Source organism: Podarcis tiliguerta, assembly GCF_965153285.1.
Source record: "Podarcis tiliguerta genome assembly, chromosome: 12".
Lineage (NCBI taxonomy): Eukaryota > Metazoa > Chordata > Lepidosauria > Squamata > Lacertidae > Podarcis > Podarcis tiliguerta.
In genome coordinates this window covers 19,780,015-19,799,746 of record NC_139545.1, presented here as the reverse complement: position 1 = coordinate 19,799,746, position 19,732 = coordinate 19,780,015, and the positions used below count along the sequence as shown (strand labels likewise).

The following is a 19,732-nucleotide window of genomic DNA, read 5'->3' as shown; positions in this document are numbered from 1 at the left end:
AACTCTGGATCCCTGCAGCACCGAGGCGCGGACTATTTCCCCAGCTTGCTCCAGGTGGCCCCCCCATCAGAGGCATCTTTTTATCCCTCTCCCCCCGCACCTCCAAAGGGGAGACAGAGAGAGGTGAGTGTGGGGTGGCGGATGGCATGTAGGGCGGTCGTGGCTTCGGGAAAGCCCTCCTTCGATGGGGTGCATGTTTGTGCTTTGGGGGGGGGCACTACCACACTTTGGTGGGAAGACAGAGGGAAAGTGTGTGTGTGTGCACATACATACATACACACACACACACGTTTGTGTGTGAAGTGCTTTTTCCTAAAAAAATGTTTAGGGGTATTCTTATTTTCCTACTCATAATGAAATACTGCCCCTCCGTGAGGCCAAACTTAGATTCACAAAATGTTTAGGGGTATGCGTCCCCCTGCGTCCCCCCAGAAAAAAGCAGTGTGTGTATGTGTGTCTGCATATATGTGTGTGTTCGTGTGTGTGTGTATATATCTATATCTATATATATATATACATATACACACACACACACATACTCTGTGTGTGTGTGTATAGCGTTTCTTGACGGTGACACCGGCTGTCTGTCCCCCCTTCCCCTTCCCCTGCTTGCGGGAAGGCGGCGGCGGCGGGCGGGGGGGCAGCAAGGCAGAGCGGCAGGCGGGGAAGCCATTGCCTGCTTAATAGTTGCTGTTGCAGCACTTCCGCTTCTCTCCCCGCGAGAGAGACACGAGTGGCCAGGCCCAGCCGCACCGAGGAGGAGCGCCAGACACAAAGGGAGAGAGGTAGGGGGAGAGGGGGCGCCCCGACTCTCACCCTCGACGGGCGCAGACGCCCCCGCCGCGCCTGGCCTCCCCCCGAGGGCGCGGAGGAGGGCGGCGGGGGCTTGGGGGCTTCCCGGGGGGGGGGAGGGAGCCGAGAGGAGATGGCAGTGGGGGGAGGAAGGGAGACCCGGGTGGGCAGAGGAGACGTCGGGGGGTGCGGAGTATTTGAGGGGGGGAAGAGCTGACAGGTCTCGCCCCGCACCCCTGGGAGCCGGGGGAGGCCGGAGGGTGCGCGGACGTGGGGGGGGGGCAGCTTTCTCTCCCCTCCCCACCCCGTCTGCAAACCGAGAAGGATGAGGTGGTGGGGAGGGAGGCATGTTGTTTTGGGGGGTGGGGAAGGGTAGTAAAACAAAAGCCAAGGGGGGGCGTTTAGAAGTAGAGGAGAAAGAAGGGGCGGGGAGCCCCTTGAGGAGCAGCTAGCTGCTCCCCCCCCCAAGTTGGAGGGGGGTATACTCTATAGACACCCCCTGACCACAATACCGATTCCTCTTTCGCACCCACTACGGATTTCTCCTCTCCCCCCCTCCAGGGCATTCCCCTTTTTCCTGGGTCATCTCTGCCCCCCCCTCAAGTCCCTAATTACTAGTCCCCATTATGCGCCTTCTGAAAAGTATCCTCCCCCCCCCCAACCCTCACTTCCTGTGGTGGTGAGTTTTCCACCTCACCTCTTTCAGCAGCCTCCCAGTTTTTCCTAGTACTGCCCCCCCCGAATTTCTTACTTCGCCCCAACCTTGTAGAATACCAATGTTTCCACCACTCTCTAGCCTCTGTTCTCTGACCCCTTTATCTCCGTGTGTCATGGATGCTATTTGGAGGGGGAAAGCAGGGGGGTCGGAGGGGGTCCTGTGTGAAAAGGTTAGAGGAGGCATGCAAGGAAATAGCTTCGTCCCCCTAATCCCAGTTTCCCCTTTTATTAATTCTTGTGGTCTGCGCGTCCCCCTCGCCCCCATTTCCAGAGAGGAGCTGGCACTAAATGTTGCTGAAACTTGCGGGTGGGGGTTTCTCTTTGAATCTATTGATTCTTTCTCCCTATGAAGAGAGGTAGAAAATGTTTTCTAAGAGCTTGACCCAAGACCCCCGTGGCTCCTTGTCCAAGTGTTAACTGTCCCCCATTTCCCTCTCTCCCCCCACCCCCCCGTTCCTTGTGGTGTTTTTACTCCAGGTTTGGGGTACGTAGTGTGGGGTAGCTATGTCGGATGACGATTCGAGGGCCAGCACTAGCTCTTCCTCATCTTCGTCCTCCAACCAACAGACCGAGAAAGAGACAAGCACACCTAAGAAGAAGGAAAGTAAAGTCAGCATGAGTAAAAATTCAAAGCTCCTTTCCACCAGTGCCAAGAGGTGAGATTGTCCTTAGCATTCTCTTCCTTATAGTTGTTGCGATGGCTTTTCTTCACTGAATACCTTTCTGGCATATGCTCTTTCTGCAAAACAATTACAACCCACCCCCCATCAACATTATTGCCCACTCCCCAAGTGCATTATTTTTATTTTAAAGAATCTCAGGGTTTTTACCTAACCATACCTCTAACCTTCTTCTTGAAACTTGTCATTGTCACCTGTATCCACCAGCAGAAAAGTTCAGAACCCGTGACTTCAAACCAAGAGTACCTCAGTTCCTGCTTTGCTACCAACTTACTGCGTAGCCTTGGGCAAAACTCTTAATTTCTTCACAAGCTTTCCTGGTGGATGGTGACCGTAGTCAGTGTGCAGGAGTGTGATGTAGATTAATTAAGATTTGGTATCTGCATTGAGTTCATCCAGTTAGGTGTTAAAATAGTAGTCTCCCAGGGAGAAAAAAATGCTACTTTCTATCGTTGCTCGCATTTAGAGTCAATCTTTTCTTTTTTTCAAATTCGTCACAATTCAGCTTTCAAACTTTGATGCAAAAGATCACTGTTGCTTCAATAAGACGAGTGTTCTTATTGAAAACGTACAAATCTCACCCTTATGCTTATGAACCTCCTTGTGTAGCTGGGATTTGAATTGGTATTTCCAAAAAAATTGTCTGATGGGTCCAGCGCTCTCCATCTTGTTTCTACTGAAATTAATGTGTCACATTGGTATGGAAAGAGGAGGAGCCTTTCATGAGGAATTTTACAGAGGGGAGGGCACACACTAGTATTTGTATTGACTGCTAATTAATTTTGGGGAGGGAGAAACAAACAGAAAAATGCCCTTACTTTTGCTGCTTAGTGATAAAAATCAGTGGGAATTTTGTTGCTAACATCATTGATGTTTGGATCTCTTCTGTTGTGGTTAGTGAAGGGGAACTCTGTACTATTTATTCTCTCATACCTGTGATGGTATTAAGGTGATCCAATTGGTATGTCATTTGTTTCTGCTTCTTCTGTGGGGATCTAGTATGTTTCACTGCACAGAATGCTAGACTTGACCGAAAGTAGGCATGAGTTTTGGACTCATTAATTTGAGCAAAACAGTGTCTTTTGCCCTGTGTTTCTGACTATAAAGCAGGTATAATAGTTTCAGTGTTATGAAGATCACTAAGGTTTGGAAATAATGGACCTGGATCAACCTTAGTAGATTTATGTAGCTTGCCCTTTATCCCTATCAATAGTTTTTTTGTGTGTGGATGTTACTTGGGAAAGTCATACTGCTTTCATCTCTTGAATTCCCTGTGTAAGATTTGCCTTCTCTTTTGGTTTCTTGCTGTAGGATTCAGAAGGAGTTGGCTGACATCACCTTAGATCCACCTCCCAACTGCAGGTATGTGTTGATCCATCTTTTCTAATGGCTGGACTACGTGTTGCAATTAAGTGTGGCTACCTCCAACCTGTATTGCCTCCCATGTTTAGTTAAATAAGGCACGTGACGCGGCATGATATCATTGCACTCTGTGTTTTCCTACGTGCAGTTGTTGGCTGCTGCTTGCAGAAGGGCAGGGAAATGAATACATCTTACCAGTTAAATGCAGGACGTTTTTGTGGGGTGGCAGCTACCGCACCTACGATGGTAATGAGGAAGACTTGAGAGCGCTTGACGGGTTATTACTTCTAAATACAATTTTTGGTTCTGAAATGTTGATGCAGAGTATATATTCCGAATGGCTTGGAATAATTCCTTATGGCCTTTGAGGCTCAGGAGGTGAATTCCGGATGTGAATGTTCTGTTTCTTGTGCTTATTTTTATTGTACTTCAGAAGTAATTGCATTAGGAGTGGATTGCATCATTAGTTGTCATGCTGTGTGAATGTATATATATTTCTGTGGCTGGGCAGTTGTGAAGGATATGAAAACGCATGTTCCCGTCACCCCTTTTGCATTTATAGGTATTATTCCAAATTGCATCATGCTTATTATTGCATTCAATTTGTGGGGGGGGGGGACGGAAGACCTGTTGCTGCTTTTTCAAGTTGTTATGCCTCTGCGCCGTTCAGTGCTGCATGCAATAGGAGCGAGATTTGAGTTCCTAGCTCAGCATATGCACCTTAAGAGCATGCATGTAATCTGGTGAAAGCACACCCCGGGGGATGTCGTTGCCTTTTATAAAATGAGTGTTTGAGCTGTGTGTTAAAAGATTTAGACACTTTCTGAAAGTACCTGCTAAGCTGCTTCTTAGGTTATCACTTAGCTTTTGTAGCCCCTGAGCATTTAGATATGGGGTAATACAGCATAGATGGTCCGTGGTTGCCCCTTGTTAATTAAACAGGAAGGCTACTTTCAGCACATACTGTCACAGTTGAGGCTGCTGTTTCTAGAGAGCATCTTTATCTGTCCAGGCTGCTAATAACCACTTTCGAGCCAGTTGCTATTGATGGTGGCAGCCGGTGAAACGATCCGTCTTTCAGAACACTTAGGGTGGAGCTACTTCCTCTACCTGCAAGACATTCCCTTTCCTTGCTCCAGCAAGCAAATGATGCGACTGTTAAAGTTTCTTTTTAAAATCCAGCCATCGCGTGAAGAAACTGGGAGGAAAATATGTGAGGAAGAGCAGAGGTCTGGGCTTAATGAAGGGCTGCCCTGTTTATTTAACAGGATCAGCTAAAGGCGTATTTCCTTCTATTGGCCGAAGTCCCCATTGCAACGGGATCAGGAACATTATCAGTGACTGATGCCTGGATGAAAGAGGGGAGATGACTGATACAAATGCATTATGATGTTAAAGGTTTTTAGTCATTGGTGTTTGATAAGAGAGACTTTAAAAACATGCATGACAAATGGCTTTGTCTTGTTGCCGAAGCTTCATGCGGTTTAAATTAATCATGGTTGTGAATTTGCTATGTGGGTTTTTGGAATCTGCTGTTCTCAGTGTTGCATTCTTGTTAATGGTTTCCCTCTTACCCTGCCTGATCGAAGTGTATGTCCAAATCATCCAAGTAATCTCCCAACAGTTATCTCTCTCTAAACAGCTTGTATATGAACTTGGTGCCTTTCAGGGCTATGCTAGCAAATTACCTTGTCAGAATATAATGACTGTAGATGTGGTTTCTTATTTCACTAGTGCAGTCCACCGGGAATCATAAACTTCGAGGCACAATACAGAGATGTTTGCTTTGCTCAAGCCTTTTGAGGGGCAAAAATTGGTTTATGCTACAAGGACTTTAAACTACCTGGTGATCAGAGGAATCTTGCACTTCAAATTGTATATGTGAGCAGAAGTTTGGATGTTTTCAAGTTTCTTTTTCCTGTGGATTGTGTTGAACTTGAGAGAAGTATGCTAGCCTTGATTTAGCTCATAATTGGTAGTGAGAGGAGGAGGAGGAAGTGGGGGGGGGGACATTTAGAAACCTTGAATCTTGAGTTTTAGAGTAACTTCATTGTTGGCACTTATTTGCTGGGGGCACAAAATTGTGTCTCAAAACATTGTTCTCTCTTCATTCTCATCTTAAATCCGTTATGAAAATGACGGCATCTTTTGGGGATGTGTTTGCTTTGTCACACAAAATAATATTTTAAAGTATTTTGTAGATGTGTGGATATGTTCTCGTGGAACAGAGCCATTTCTCTAGCCCGTGTAGGTGTTGCATTAAAATCACAGGCACAGCACAGGCTACAACAGATTTAAGTATCACGTGTGAAAATAGCCTATGTGTTGCGGTGCACCCCCTGACCATTGGTCATGCTGGCTGGTGCTGATGGGAGTTGGAGTTAACAACATCTGGAGGGTAACACATTGACTACCCCTGCCTTTAAGTATTCAGTGTGAATCCAGCTGTTAGCTGATGCTGTGGGAAAGATCCATACCTTTACACCAGTAGCATTGGCCTGGCAAGGTTGCTTTCTCCTAGTCTCATGCTGCTCTCATTCAGGATTGGAGACTGCTGTAGCGGCCCATTACAGATGTGAGAAATGCACAATTGCTTTTAGGATTTTGCAGTGTGATCTTTAGTGCCGCTATGATTTCAGGGGACGTAGAGCCAAAAAGCTCCTTGTCTTTTTAAAGACAGAATGGAATCACATTTCAACCCACCTAAGCTGCTACAGCATAGCTGCATGCCCTGAATATTATTGGTGACGGGGGCCTGTAGGTTTATTCCTCATATACTTTTTGCTTCTTCTATGAGTTTTCCCAACAAGGCACCTTAAAGCTTTCTGTGAGCCCATGATGTCCTGCATCTCCCCTTTCATTTGATGTGTTTGCCTTCAGGACAAGGTTGAGCACTGCCAGTGAACCGGCTGCCTGTGTTTTGTCTTGGCTACGCTCGAGAAAGCTTGGATTGTTGCTTTTGTTCCTCGAGGGGGCTCACCGTGAAGCCCCCTGCCATAGGCTGCTTTCACAAGTGACACTAAGAATGCCTTTTTGTCCCTCGCACTTGTGGATATGGTTAATGTGGGAAACGGTCCCTTTTAATTTGAGTGATAATCTTTGGAGCTGCTAAATTCAAAGGATCTGGCGGACGGGCATTATCTTATTCCTAGGAACAAATATAGTCTTTAAAATGCACCATCACGTCAGTTGCTGTTTGGTTCGAGAAGTATACATTCAGCCTCTCACCGTCCGTGATAACTACAGACAAAGTATTTGGAGGAGAGCAGAGATGATAATATATGGGCATGCATAGTGAAGGTTGCATGTGGTGCTGTAACTGTGCAGGCATGGGAAATGTGTGAAAACTGCTGAAGCAGTTCCTGTGAAAGTGGCCATTTGCTTCGGGCAGCGGCTCAATCCTTCTTTTGTCAGGTTTTATGTATATGTTTAGGGACGCGGGTGGCGCTGTGGGTTAAACCACAGAGTCTAGGACTTGCCGATCAGAAGGTCGGTGGTTCAAATCCCCACCACGGGGTGAGCTCCCGTTGCTCGGTCCCTGTTCCTGCCAACATAGCAGTTTGAAAGCATGTCAGAAAGTGCAAGTAGATAAATAGGTACCGCTCCAGCGGGAAGGTGGGATGCGGGTGGCACTGTGGGTAAAACCTCAGCTCCTAGGACTTGCCGATCGTCAGGTCGGCAGTTCGAATCCCCGCGGCGGGGTGCGCTCCCGTTGCTCGGTCCCAGTGCCTGCCAACCTAGCAGTTCGAAAACACCCCTGGGTGCAAGTAGATAAATAGGGACCGCTTACTAGCGGGAAGGTAAACGGCGTTCCGTGTGCTGCGCTGGCTCACCAGATGCAGCTTGTCGCGCTGGCCATGTGACCCGGAAGTGTCTTCGGACAGCGCTGGCCCCCGGCCTCTTAAGTGAGATGGGCGCACAACCCTAGAGTCGGACACGACTGGCCCGTACCAGCGGGAAGGTAAATGGCGTTTCCATGTGCTGCTCTGGTTCGCCAGAAGCAGCTTAGTCATGCTGGCCACATGACCCGGAAGCTATACACCGGCTCCCTCAGCCAATAAAGCTAGATGAACACTGCAACCCCAGAGTCGGTCACAACTGGACCTAATGGTCAGGGGTCCCTTTACCTTTATGTATATGTTTGATGGTACAGTCAGACCTCAGTTCCCAAACGGCTCCATTTTGGAATGTTTCGGCTGGCTCCTGGACACCAAAAATCCGGAAGTAAATGCTCCGGTTTTCTAACATTTTCAGAAGCCGAACGTCCAACACATCTTCCGCTTGAGTGCAGGAAGCTCCTGCAGCCAATCGGAAACCACGCCTCGGTTTTGGAAGCCGATCGGGCTTCCGGAACAGATTACGTTTGTCAACCAAAGTTAAACTGTACTAAAATAGTGCGACTTCTTCTGGCTGCTCTTATCATACCAGACTGCTGTTGCATCTCCTCCTTGATAACATGCGAGATCGCCTTCCTTGTCCCCAAGCCCCGCCCCCTTTGCTCCATACCTGATAAGGATCTCCATGGTTGTTGGAAACAGCCCCCCTGCATTCAGATGGCAGTACTTTCCAGGGGATCAGGTTTCACACGCTTTCGCTTTATGGTCTGGGAATGAAACCTGACTTGAAATGCTCCAGATGTGTGCAGAAAAGTGCTTTCTTTTATTGACTCGGTGCACTTTGGGAATGTGCACCAAAGGCTAGAAATCGCCCCGAGTACACCCAGTTTGCATACGCAACAATTACTGCACAACAGACTGAAGAGCAGCAACAAACATGGGCAAAAAGGAGCAGCGGCGAGCCCTCGAAAGCAGCTACACACCAAACTTTCATGAGGACCCCTAAGAAAGGGAAGAGAGCAAATTGTTTCTCAGATAAGGGCTTTGTGTAAAATCCTTAGTCTGCCAGTGTCAGCAATTTTTATTTTATTTGCCATTTTTGGTTTGAGATATTTGTGTTCTTTTAAATGCCATCTTTCCGGGTAATACTGCAGAGTTTCTGTTTGTCTCGTGCATTTTGATGTGCTAACTTGACACTTGTTGGAGAGTTTCCATGGGAGGGTGAGCAGTTTTCCTTGTGCATTTGTGAAATTGCTTGGGTTCTTGCTTGGCGGTTATTACGAGAGAACTGAAGGCACGTTTTGACTGGGGCTTAAGTAGAAGATAGGACTTTGACGTCCAAAGGATCACATCTGGCTAGCAAGAAATAGTGCTGTCTATTGGAATTTCAATAAACGTCTCTTTTAAAGCGCTTAATAGTAGCATAGAATTTCCTTAAGAGTTGTGCAAACGTACTGGGCTGGGCGAAGGAAAACAAAGCGGGTGGTTCCCCCCCCCCCATACCTATTTGCGTGAATTTCATAGGTCGCAGAAGAAAAAGTGCAAATAACAGCATAGTCTCACAAAGTACAGTTTGGACTTCATAACTAATCTAACATTTTGTCTCTCTAATTATAACAGGAGCATTTTAAGGATGTTTTTCAGGTTTGTGTGATTTGTGGGAAAACTAATAGTAAAACTCCTATTTCAAATATGCACAATATGCATGAATCCTATTAGTTTGTCCAGATGTTGTTTCTTGTAATTTTTCTCTCTCCAAAAATGCCTACAAACCTTTTGACCTGAAATAATAATAAAGGAGGGGGAGGACTGGATAAATGTTAATGTCATGCTAGAAAGTAATACATAATACAAATGCACAGAAATGAATGGGATATTATCTCTGATTTGCAGAGATGGAACTGAGAAATTTGAATTCAATTTCACAAGTTGTGCAGCAATAAATTATTGGTGTTTTTTCAATAGCCCTAAATCTCCCTCTAAACTCAGTGAAGGCTTAAAAAAAAATCTGACAATAGAACTGAACTCTACTTTCATATATTAATTAATCTGTGCCCCAGTATCTTAATTCTTTAAAAACTTACACAGATTTGCTCTCCTTAATATCAGTGGAACTATATGCAAGTGCATGTTTTTAAGAATCAAGGATTTAAAATACACAATTTTTTATTATTTTGCAAGAAATGCTATATGAGCGAATGTGTTCCCTTGAGCAGCTATTGCCCGGGCAAATGCGTTAAATGGGCTGCTTTCTAGTGCTCCATAATGCAGGAATACTCTGCAGCTGTTTAAGCAAGATGAGAGTTTGGGTTTTTCTTCCCTTTGTTCACTGGCTTGAAAGAGACATTTGTGAATGCCAAGTTCATTTTGCATATGTATGCTTTCTGTTTTTTGTCAGTGGTGACGTGATATGGAGAGTACTTTATAAATGTTTATTAGCTGAAAAATTCCTACATAATGTGGAGCAAATACTTAAGGAACAGTGTACAATAAGGTTCATATGGAGAAATTGGTAGTTAAACCTGTAGAAAGACCTACATTAGTTTCTTTTTACGTTTTTAAATATAAATTAAAGCCAATAATGATTAGAGACTGTTCAGTTAGCACATGTTTCTCTCAGGCAGATTTTTGGGAAAGCTTTTTGCAAAACATTATCCAAATGAAGATATAAAATTCCTTTCTATATTACAATGCCCTCAGTACTGAACAGCCTTTCAGGGCACAGCTCTGAATAAAATCCTCACTTTTAATCTGCCGTTAATGTACTAATCCCGTGCTTTCAGATTTAATTACCGCATCCAGTTCACGCAAGAGTTTGATTATTTCATTTATTAGAAATTAAGCATTGCTCTTGGTGGCTTTACCTGCAATGATGAAAAGAACCTCCTGCTTAAATGCAGATAAAAGTTAAGTGCTGCTCTGCATGTGCAGAGTGCCTTTGCCTCCTCTCGCCATAGGCAACCACAAGCAGCAACCATTTTTCTTGGGACTGGGGTAGTGGCTCCCCAAACAGGGTGGACAGAACAGCTGGAGAGCGCACAAAGCCCCAAAGAAATTCAAGATCTTCATGGCAGTAATGAACTCTTCCTCAGTCAGCAAAGATCTGTTTCAGAAGAGATTCAGTGGGGAGGGTTTGAAGTTTAAGGATCTAGAGTTTTAAGATGTGTGATGGCAACAGCAACTGCTTGCCTGCCTATTGCATCTGATTGGGGGTCTTGGAGGGGCCCCACTGAAGGTCTGGGCCCTTGGCCACTGCCCCACCTGGGCACACTCTAGCATTGGGCCTGACTGGGACGGATACTAAGTAATTGTCATTCTTGTGGCTCATTGGATTAACAGCATCCTGAACTAGGATGGTTGGCTTGGTCACAATTGTTCTGCAACAGTTTAATTCCAAAATTAAATGCAGCAGTAGGCGGCACGGAGCGTGGGCTGTGTTTGAACAGCGTAATTTTTTCGGCACTTCTCCATAGATGTGTGGAAAAACTAAGTTGCTGTTGCTGTCTGGTGGTTGTAAGGTGAAAAAGTGAGGGACGTGGGTGGCATTGTGGTCTAAACCACTGAGCCTCTTGGGCTTGCCGATCAGAAGGTCGGCGGTTCGAATCCCCTTGACGGGGTGAGCTCCCATTACTCGGTCCCAGCTCCTGCCAACCTAGCAGTTCAAAGGCACACTAGTACAAGTACAGAAATAGGTACCACTGTGGCAGAAAGGTTAACGGCATTTCCGTCACGGTGCTCCGTTGTGCCAGAAGCGGTTTAGTCTAAGGTTACCATATATTTTTTTTAATGAATCCAGGGACACTTTTCAACTTTAATGGATTTTGTATGGGGGCTGATTTGTAAATCCAGGGACTGTCCCAGGAAAATGGGGACGTCTGGTAACCTTAGTTTAGTCATGAGGGCCACGTGACCTGGAAAGCTGTCTGTGGACAAACGCCGGCTCCCTCGGCCTGAAAGCAAGATGAGCGCCGCAACCCCATAGTCGCCTTTGACTGGACTTAACCTTCCAGGGGTCATTTACCTTTACCTGTAAGGGTAGGGGCCACTTGCCACACAGTGTCTACTGCTTCTCTAATAACGTGGCAGACAGCTATGCCTTCCATGGGCATCAAGTAAGTCACTTGAGAGAGATAGGAAGTTGCCTTAGATAGGCATTTGGCCTCAATTAGCAACACTCTCCTGAAATATTTGAGTAAGCACTTCAAATGGCCATCCATTGGAACCGGCACGATTTAAAAAACAGTAATAATTGAGCCTGTTTCCTTTTAAACCTGCATCCTCGTTTCTGATCGTTTAGCACTATTTCCAGCACATTTTGCAATTTATCTCAGCCCCTCTGTCTGTGCCAAAATGTCTTGGGGGCTGCACTTGTTCTTCTGGGTAGGGGCTGTAACACAGTGGTAGGACACGAGCTTTTGCATGCAGAAGACGTTCAGCTTCTATGCCTGACATTTCTCCGTAAAACTAATCTTGGGTCCCACAGACCTTGGAGTGTTGCTGAGGGAGATAGTATTGGAACTAGACAGACCAGTTGGTCTGATTGAGTACATCTACTTCACCTGTAAAGTTCGCTTTACAGCAGGATGATAAAAAAAACAAACTGGGTGATATTTCCTGGGAGCCCACAATTACTTTGCACAGCAAACAGTTTCAGTTGATTCTCCTCTTCTTCTTCTTTTTAAAAAACACCTCCCCAAAACACCAGAGGCATAGATACTAATGGCAAGGTTTGTTTAGTTTAGATCATGTGGCAATAGCTAGCTTGATTTTTTGTAATAATTTTCTGTTTGGTGCACCCTTTCTAAGTAATTCCCTAATGAGCTGAGTGCCTTGCCTGCCAAATATGAAAAATGACAGATTTTGGAAGCTGCTTTGGCAAAGAATTGAAGTTTGAAATGTCCACATACCACTTACCTTTATTATTTTAACTGTCTTTGTGACCCATTGGAAACACATTTTGATAACGCTTGCGGTGCTGTGAGCACATCTTACTTGCGTCTGGTTTGCAGGGTAGGGGTTACAGTAGAAACCATGATCTGGAAAGCCTTATGCCAAAGTAATCATATGCAAACAGTGATTTTGTTTATGTAGCTCAGCTTATCTAAAACCTTGGGATGTTTCCTGGGCTATTTGGATCAACGAGATAGTGCTATTGTCGAAGATACATCTGTTGCACTGCATAGAAGTAGCAGAAACTTTGGAAACGATGCAAAAAAATGTACTTAGTGAGTGCAAACAGTCTTTAGTGGCAGTCTTTTGTGCAGGTTGTGAAAGTTAGCATATAGAAGACCACACATGCAGTTTGGTATCAATTCAGATAATTCATAGGGTTCATAGCACTGGAATTTCTAATATTGTATCTGTTTTAAATGCACAATTTCCAGACTTTGCAAAGAAGAGCAGACAATTTTTACAGCCATTCTATGAAAATACAGCACTGTCCAGAACTGTCCTTACAAGGGCCAAACTCTATTTTGCACAGGAGATCTGTGATCGATCTCCCATCTCTCTCCCTCTCTCTCTCTCTCTCTGAAATGTGACGGTAAAGGTAAAGGGGCCCCTGACTATTAGGTCCAGTCGTGACCGACTCTGGGGTTGTGGCGCTCATCTCACTTTATTGGCCAAGGGAGCCGCCGTACAGCTTCCGGGTCATGTGGCCAGCAGGACTAAGCCACTTCTGGCAAACCAGAGCAGCGCACGGAAACGCCGTTTACCTTCCCGCCGGAGCGGTACCTATTTATCTACTTGCACTGGTGTGCTTTCAAACTGCTAGGTTGGCAGGAGCAGGGACTGAGCAACGGGATCTCACCCTGTTGCGGGGATTCGAACCGCCAAGTACTGTGTACTGAGCCTCAGTTGAGGAAGAAGAGGTGTGTGCTTAAACCTTTCGGTTTCCCCAATCAAAATCCTGCTCTTTCCTCTCCAAAGCTGCTGTTTGCCCTTTGAGGAAAACAAAAGCATGTTGATACCTTCAAAAAGGAGAGAGGCTGCTGTTTTGTCATGTCGACGTGTAATAGTTGAAGCAAACTTAGTAGCTGCAAGTGAAAACTACCGCTTATGTGTTGTTTCACGCGCAAGAGGTAGACTTTTTCTTATGCCAACCAAGCACATAGTACATGCAAAGTGCCTTCTGCCCATTCCTCCTATTCTTTTCTCACAGTTCCCAGCTTTCTCTACAGGCTACTGCCATCTGTCTGGTCTGGAAAAAGCAGCAGTGGACTGTTCCAAGTCCCTTCTCTGAAATAGGGGAAGGTGACTGACCTTTTTTGTAATTAGTAAAAAACTGCTGCTGATCTTGTAGGGCAATCACAGCTGCCTTCCAGAAGCTGGGAGAGAGTCAGGATATGCCAACACTGGTGGTTGCAAAGGCTGCAAAGAACGGTGCAGTACTCTGTTGTAAGGGCCGGAGATGCGACTGCTCTTAATCTGTACTGCTGTTTCTTACTCTGAGAGAGTAAGGCGGGCTGGGAATAGGAATATACTTTGGTGATGGGTTGGGAACATAGTTTGCCACGACTAATTGCTGACAATGGGACAGGACACTTGCTGTTGACCCTGATGAGCAGGCAAGTGGCCAATTGAACCTCTGTTTTATCCAGTTCTTAAACAGCAAAGATTTAATAGACTTAGGGGGTATAGTAAGATTTCCCAAGCCCATTTAGATCTGGATTGGGTGCCATATAGATCAGGGGTGTCAAACTCAAATTCACCGGGGGCCGCATCAGCAGTTTGGTCACCCTCAAAGGGCTGGTTCGAGTTCGAGTGTCTTCAAAGCCCATGACACCTTTAACAGCTGGATTAAGTAATGCAAAGCTTCTGGCTCATGGAACACTACACCTTGATTTCATTTGAATACATATATGAACATAAAAATTGTTTCCTGCTTGGCTTGGTGTTTAAGTTACACAAGATGTGCAGGTTTTAATTTTTCTCATTCCCCAATTTTTAATCGAGCATTTGTTTGGATTTCCCCCCCTTTGCTACCTACCCTAAACCTTTGAGGAGGGTGGGAACTGATGGCCGGACCCTGTAATAACATTGAGGGAAAAATTGCATGATGTGTAAATACCCTAAAAAATAAACCAATTCCTTATCAGCTTTCCCCCCATATATAAATTTTTGCAACGCACACCCTGCGGAAGCCGCGCCTGACGTTATTTACAAAACATGCACTTGCGTATCGAATTTGCTTTTGAATCACGAATCCCCAGAGGCGGAGGATGCTGTTCATTGGGCAGCGCGGAAACGCGCCTAAAGAAATAAATAAAGAAAAGCAAAGCAAAAGCACGCCGCCCCGAGTATTCACAGGGCGCGCTCCCGAAACACAAGCGCGCTCTCGGTCTCCCTCTCTCCAACGCACGCGAAGCCGGCTCTGCCCTTCTCCGCGTTCCACCTCGCGCAGGCGCGCTGCACTCCCGCCAGGACTTATTTCACCCCGGCGAGCCCGAAAAGAAGTTGCGAGCAGCAGCAGCGGCCTCCCATATCCAACCCCGCCCTCGCCGTGTCAAATAAGTCTCAGCTAGGTAGCTGGAGGAGGGGGAGGCCTGCGCCTGCCCCTGCGCAGAAGGGACCCGAGGCGCCCTGCGCGCGCACCGCAGCCCAAGCTTCCCTCACAGATATATATATAGACCAGACTACACGGGCCACATGACGAGGTCTGGCGGGCCGGATTCGGCCCGCGGGCCTTGTGTTTGACACCCGTGATATAGATGGTAAGTTATTTAAAAGAAAGCCCTTGAAAGTTCCAGGTTCCACTGTACCTGTGGAGGAAAGGATATCTGGATAGGGCCATTGGTTAGAGCTGGCATGGCCAAACTTGGCCCTCCAGCTGTTTTGGGACTACAGTTCCCATAACCCCTACCACTAGTCCTGTTAGCTAGGGATGATGGGAGTTGTAGTCCCAAAACAGCTGGAGGGCCAAGTTTGGCCATGCCTGGGTTAGAGCATAACTCCAGGGTTGCAGGTTCGATCCCCATATCGGACATACCGTATATACTTGAGTATAAGCCGACTTCTTCAGTACATTTTTTATGCTAAATTTTTTTATGGCTTATTCTCGAGTGAGGCGGGCAGCGGCGGAGGGACGAGCGGCCCGAAAGGAGCCCTTTTGGGCTGCTCCTTCCTCTTCCTCCGCCTTTGCTGCTGGTGGCGGCGGAGGAACGAACAGCCTGAAAGCTGCCCTTTGGGGCTGCTTGTTCTTCCTCCCCTGCTGCCGTCACCACCAGGTTTGTGGTGTGGTGAACCGGCTTATACTCGAGTCAATAAGTTTTCCCAGTTTTTTTGTGCTAAAATTAGGTGCCTCGGCTTATATTCGGGACGGCTTATACTCTAGTATATACGGTATCCCTTCATTGCAGGGGTTAGGGCTAGAAGATCCTCAGTGTCTCTTCCAACTCTACAATTCTATGATGTAACTTACCTGCTAAAATAATTCATGCAAAGTATGAAAGACAATTTGTGGTGGCAAAAAATGTGATGTTGCCTGCTCCGAGCACTGTAAGCTATAGGAATACAGTACTTTGCTTTCAAACTGTGATGTTCCTGAGATGCTACTTTTACCAGCCCCATGAAGTGCGGTGTAATATATTCTTTCACATCCATTTGAATGATATAATTTCCCAAGTACAACTTCCTTGAATTTTAAAAGCCAAAAGGCAAGTGGAAAATAGTGGTGCTCACGACCCCACAGAATATGGCATCAGGACTTGCTAACAAAGAAATAAACATACTGGTTCTAAGACCAAAAATAGCTCCCACAGATAACGTTCCTTGATTAACTCTTCCATGAGTTACAGAAAGGAAAGACCGTGCTGTGATAGCGTTGCAAAAGCATCTTGCAATAGTAAAATGATCTTGAAATATAGGTTCCACCTCCGCCACTCACCCACGTGCACACATCTCAGTTCTGGAGTATTTCTGGAACTGAAGGAGTATTTTTGGTCCGTGTGGACAGAATTTTTTTGACAAGGGAAAATTTGAAATCTGGTTGTTCTGGAGACGTCTTGTCTCTTCTCCGCATACATATTTCATTTAGGAAAAGTGTGTCACGTATTTCTAGAATGTTAACATGTGATGATGACCCCTCATGTATTTATTTATTTTTTTACTACACAGGGTTTACATCTGTTTCCTAAATGGAAGAGCTTTTGCATAGAAAATTAATCACGTTTGAAGTGGCCCCGAAAAATGCTTTATAAGGCAGGGGGAAGGCAGTGTGTTTTAATTATAATAGTGCTTAGCTGTAGAAGATTAGTTTGCAAGGATGCTAAAATGATGTGGTCATAAAAGTAATTATATCAGTCTTATAGTGTACCACAAGGGGTCATTTAATCAGAGGTTTCTGATCCATCTCATTCATTCATATATATATATATATATATGCAGGTTTTGGTGTCCTCGGGTGTCTTCCCGTGTAAAAGTTGGGGTGTCTAGGCGACGTTTCGACGAGGTCTCACTCGTCATCTTCAGGCTGGTGCTTTCGGCTTCTTGTTACTGGAACAGAGCAGGATCTCAGTGTTTGAGTTCCTATAAATACTGTTGAGGAGGTGTGGTGTATAGCCTCCAATGTTCTGGGCAGAGAGGAGGTTCCCAGGCTAGTGTGCCTTTTCTTCTTTTGTTCCTTAATTACTTGAGGGATATCTTGAGTGATTTCTTGAGTGATTTCCTGAATCCCACTTAGGTGGGTCATTAGGTGTGGATTAGTTGCTAAAGCCTTCGTGTCTTGAACTCTTGAACTTTGTGAAGAGTTTTTCTGAGAAGATGGCTGTACTGCACTTGGTTGTGCTCTGGCTTGGCTTCGTGTATAGGGGCGAGCTGTGGTTTTGTGGCCTGTGCCAGCCAGATCTGTGTAGGGATTGCACAGATCTGTGTAGGGATTCCACAAAACCACAGCTCGCCCCTATACACGAAGCCAAGCCAGAGCACAACCAAGTGCAGTACAGCCATCTTCTCAGAAAAACTCTTCACAAAGTTCAAGAGTTCAAGACACGAAGGCTTTAGCAACTAATCCACACCTAATGACCCACCTAAGTGGGATTCAGGAAATCACTCAAGAAATCACTCAAGATATCCCTCAAGTAATTAAGGAACAAAAGAAGAAAAGGCACACTAGCCTGGGAACCTCCTCTCTGCCCAGAACATTGGAGGCTATACACCACACCTCCTCAACAGTATTTATAGGAACTCAAACACTGAGATCCTGCTCTGTTCCAGTAACAAGAAGCCGAAAGCACCAGCCTGAAGATGACGAGTGAGACCTCGTCGAAACGTCGCCTAGACACCCCAACTTTTACACGGGAAGACACCCGAGGACACCAAAACCTGCATTCCTGTACCCGTGAAAATCTACGAAAGCATATATATATATATATATAGTTGTGTGTGTGTGTGAGAGAGAGAGAGAGAGAACATTCTTTTAATCTGAATTTAAATAATCCACTGTAATTTATTCTACTTACGTTAAATGTTTAGAAAAGCCACATTTTGGCCATTCTTCCTTTCCATCTGTAATGCTGGACAGAATATTTAAACAATAAAAAATTGGGGTGAAATAGTTGCTGTTACCGAGTGGTGTTCTTTATAGAGAAGAAATAATGGGGTTTCCCTCTGCTCTGTCAGTGAACTTATTCTTGGTCAACTTTCCCGTTTTCTTTTAATCTCCTGGATCAATCCTGACTTTATCACAGGTGGTGCAAACCAGCTGTGGGTCAGATTAAATAATCTAATGGGGTGGATTGTATCTGTAGCCACACACTTGTGTCTTTTCTTGCCAGTTGACAGAGCACAGGATAGTGTCTGACTGTTGATTTTAACCGGCTCTCTTTCTTACCGTTTACTTCACCTTTTCACCAACCCAAGACCAATATTGCGATTTTTGTTTAAGATCACGTAGATCCACACAAACTTTACCTTTATGTTGCTTCAGACTGGAGAGACTCTCATGAAGCTCTGTGAGCACTCTTGCCTATCTGCAGATATTTTTGTGTCTACTGCACTTTCGGTTTGTGGTTGATGACTACATTGTGAGAAGGTTTCAGGTCTGCCCCCCTCAATTTAACTAGTGTTAGATCGCCAGCGGAGTGGCTCTATTCAAAATTGGATTTGTACCGGTTCCTAATCTCTTCTTACCAATAAATTTGCATTCTTTCAAATACACATTTCAGAGACGGAGCATTTCATATTCTTGTTGCTTTACATTAATCACAGCTGTAGGTGTTTTTTTAATTGTTGCACCTTAAACCCACATCTGCATTGGAAAAATCAACTGCAAAGGAATATAGTGGGTTCAAGACCTTTCGGGACAGACTGGAAGGGTTCGTTGTGAACAGAACTTAGAGTGGATGGAACAAGTTGAATTTTGGGATGTTGATGGTTGCAAAGAATTCAAAACTGTTTTGTCCCCAGCCTCCATAATCTCATAGCTTTTAAACAGACCTTGGTGTTGAGGCAAAGGGAGCTGAGCTTTTCTTCACAGTTTCTAGCCCATTTCCTCCCTTCCCTCAGCTGTGTATTTTATCTGATAAAATGGTGGTCGGTCAAATGCTGGTAAAAGGTAAAAGGGACGTGGGTGGCACTGTGTTCTAAACCACAGGAGCCTCTTGGGCTTCCCAGTCAGAAGGTTGGCGGTTCGAATCCTTCTCTGGAGAAAACCACTAATATCTCTATAAGAGACACATTATGGTTTTCCATTTAATATCTGAATAAATATATCACACACACATGCATGAAGTAGTCTTCTACAAATAAATATTGTAAATACTATATTGTGTCTTTCAATTAGCATATATGCTCTCAACTATAATGGGCTAATATAAATATTGCCTAATTAGACAATTTAATGCCAGATCTTGTGTGCTTGTTTGTAGGCATAAGCATGCAGCTTAAAATGGCATATAAAACACATAATGACCGTGTTCTCAAAATAAGAAATTGTAACCTGTCTTAAGGATTTGAATCCTTGTGAAAAAGCTTACAGACATCGCCTTGAAATTACCTACTTTATAAGTATATCAATCTGGAATACAAATGCCAGTTTCATTCTTGGAAAGCTTCCTAGTTTAGCTTATCTAAAGCATGTTGAAAAAACAACCTTTTTTAAAAAGTATCTTTGTCTTTGTAAACTTTTGCACACTTCTAACTCTTTTAAAACCTAAGGATATATTTTTAATTGTTGCTGATTTATACACGCAGAAACAGCAGCAGCAGCAGCAAAAACCATGAGGTTGTAATTATGACTTAAAAGAGTCCGGGTTTGGTGCTGTTGTGCCATTAATGAAACAGACAGAAACAGTTGTCTGTCATGCTGCCGTGACATATAACAGCAGGCAGTGACAACTTCTGCCAGTG

The 19,732-nt window shown here is 45.0% G+C and overlaps 1 protein-coding gene across 2 annotated transcripts in view; it reads left to right on the top strand.

Moving 5' to 3' along the window:
* The first annotated feature begins 544 nt into the window (after nt 1-544).
* Nucleotides 545-19,732, top strand: part of UBE2E1 (ubiquitin conjugating enzyme E2 E1) — a 62,173-nt gene continuing 42,985 nt past the window's right edge. Inside the window, exons 1-3 of one of the 2 annotated variants that reach the window (XM_083405224.1) lie at nt 545-785; nt 1,987-2,165; nt 3,501-3,551. In XM_083405224.1, the coding sequence (XP_083261350.1) occupies nt 2,014-2,165; nt 3,501-3,551 (203 nt within the window). In that variant the 5' untranslated portion in view covers nt 545-785; nt 1,987-2,013. Of the gene's footprint in view, nt 786-1,420; nt 1,472-1,986; nt 2,166-3,500; nt 3,552-19,732 lie in introns of those variants that run through there. The other variant, XM_083405225.1, reaches the window with a different exon arrangement.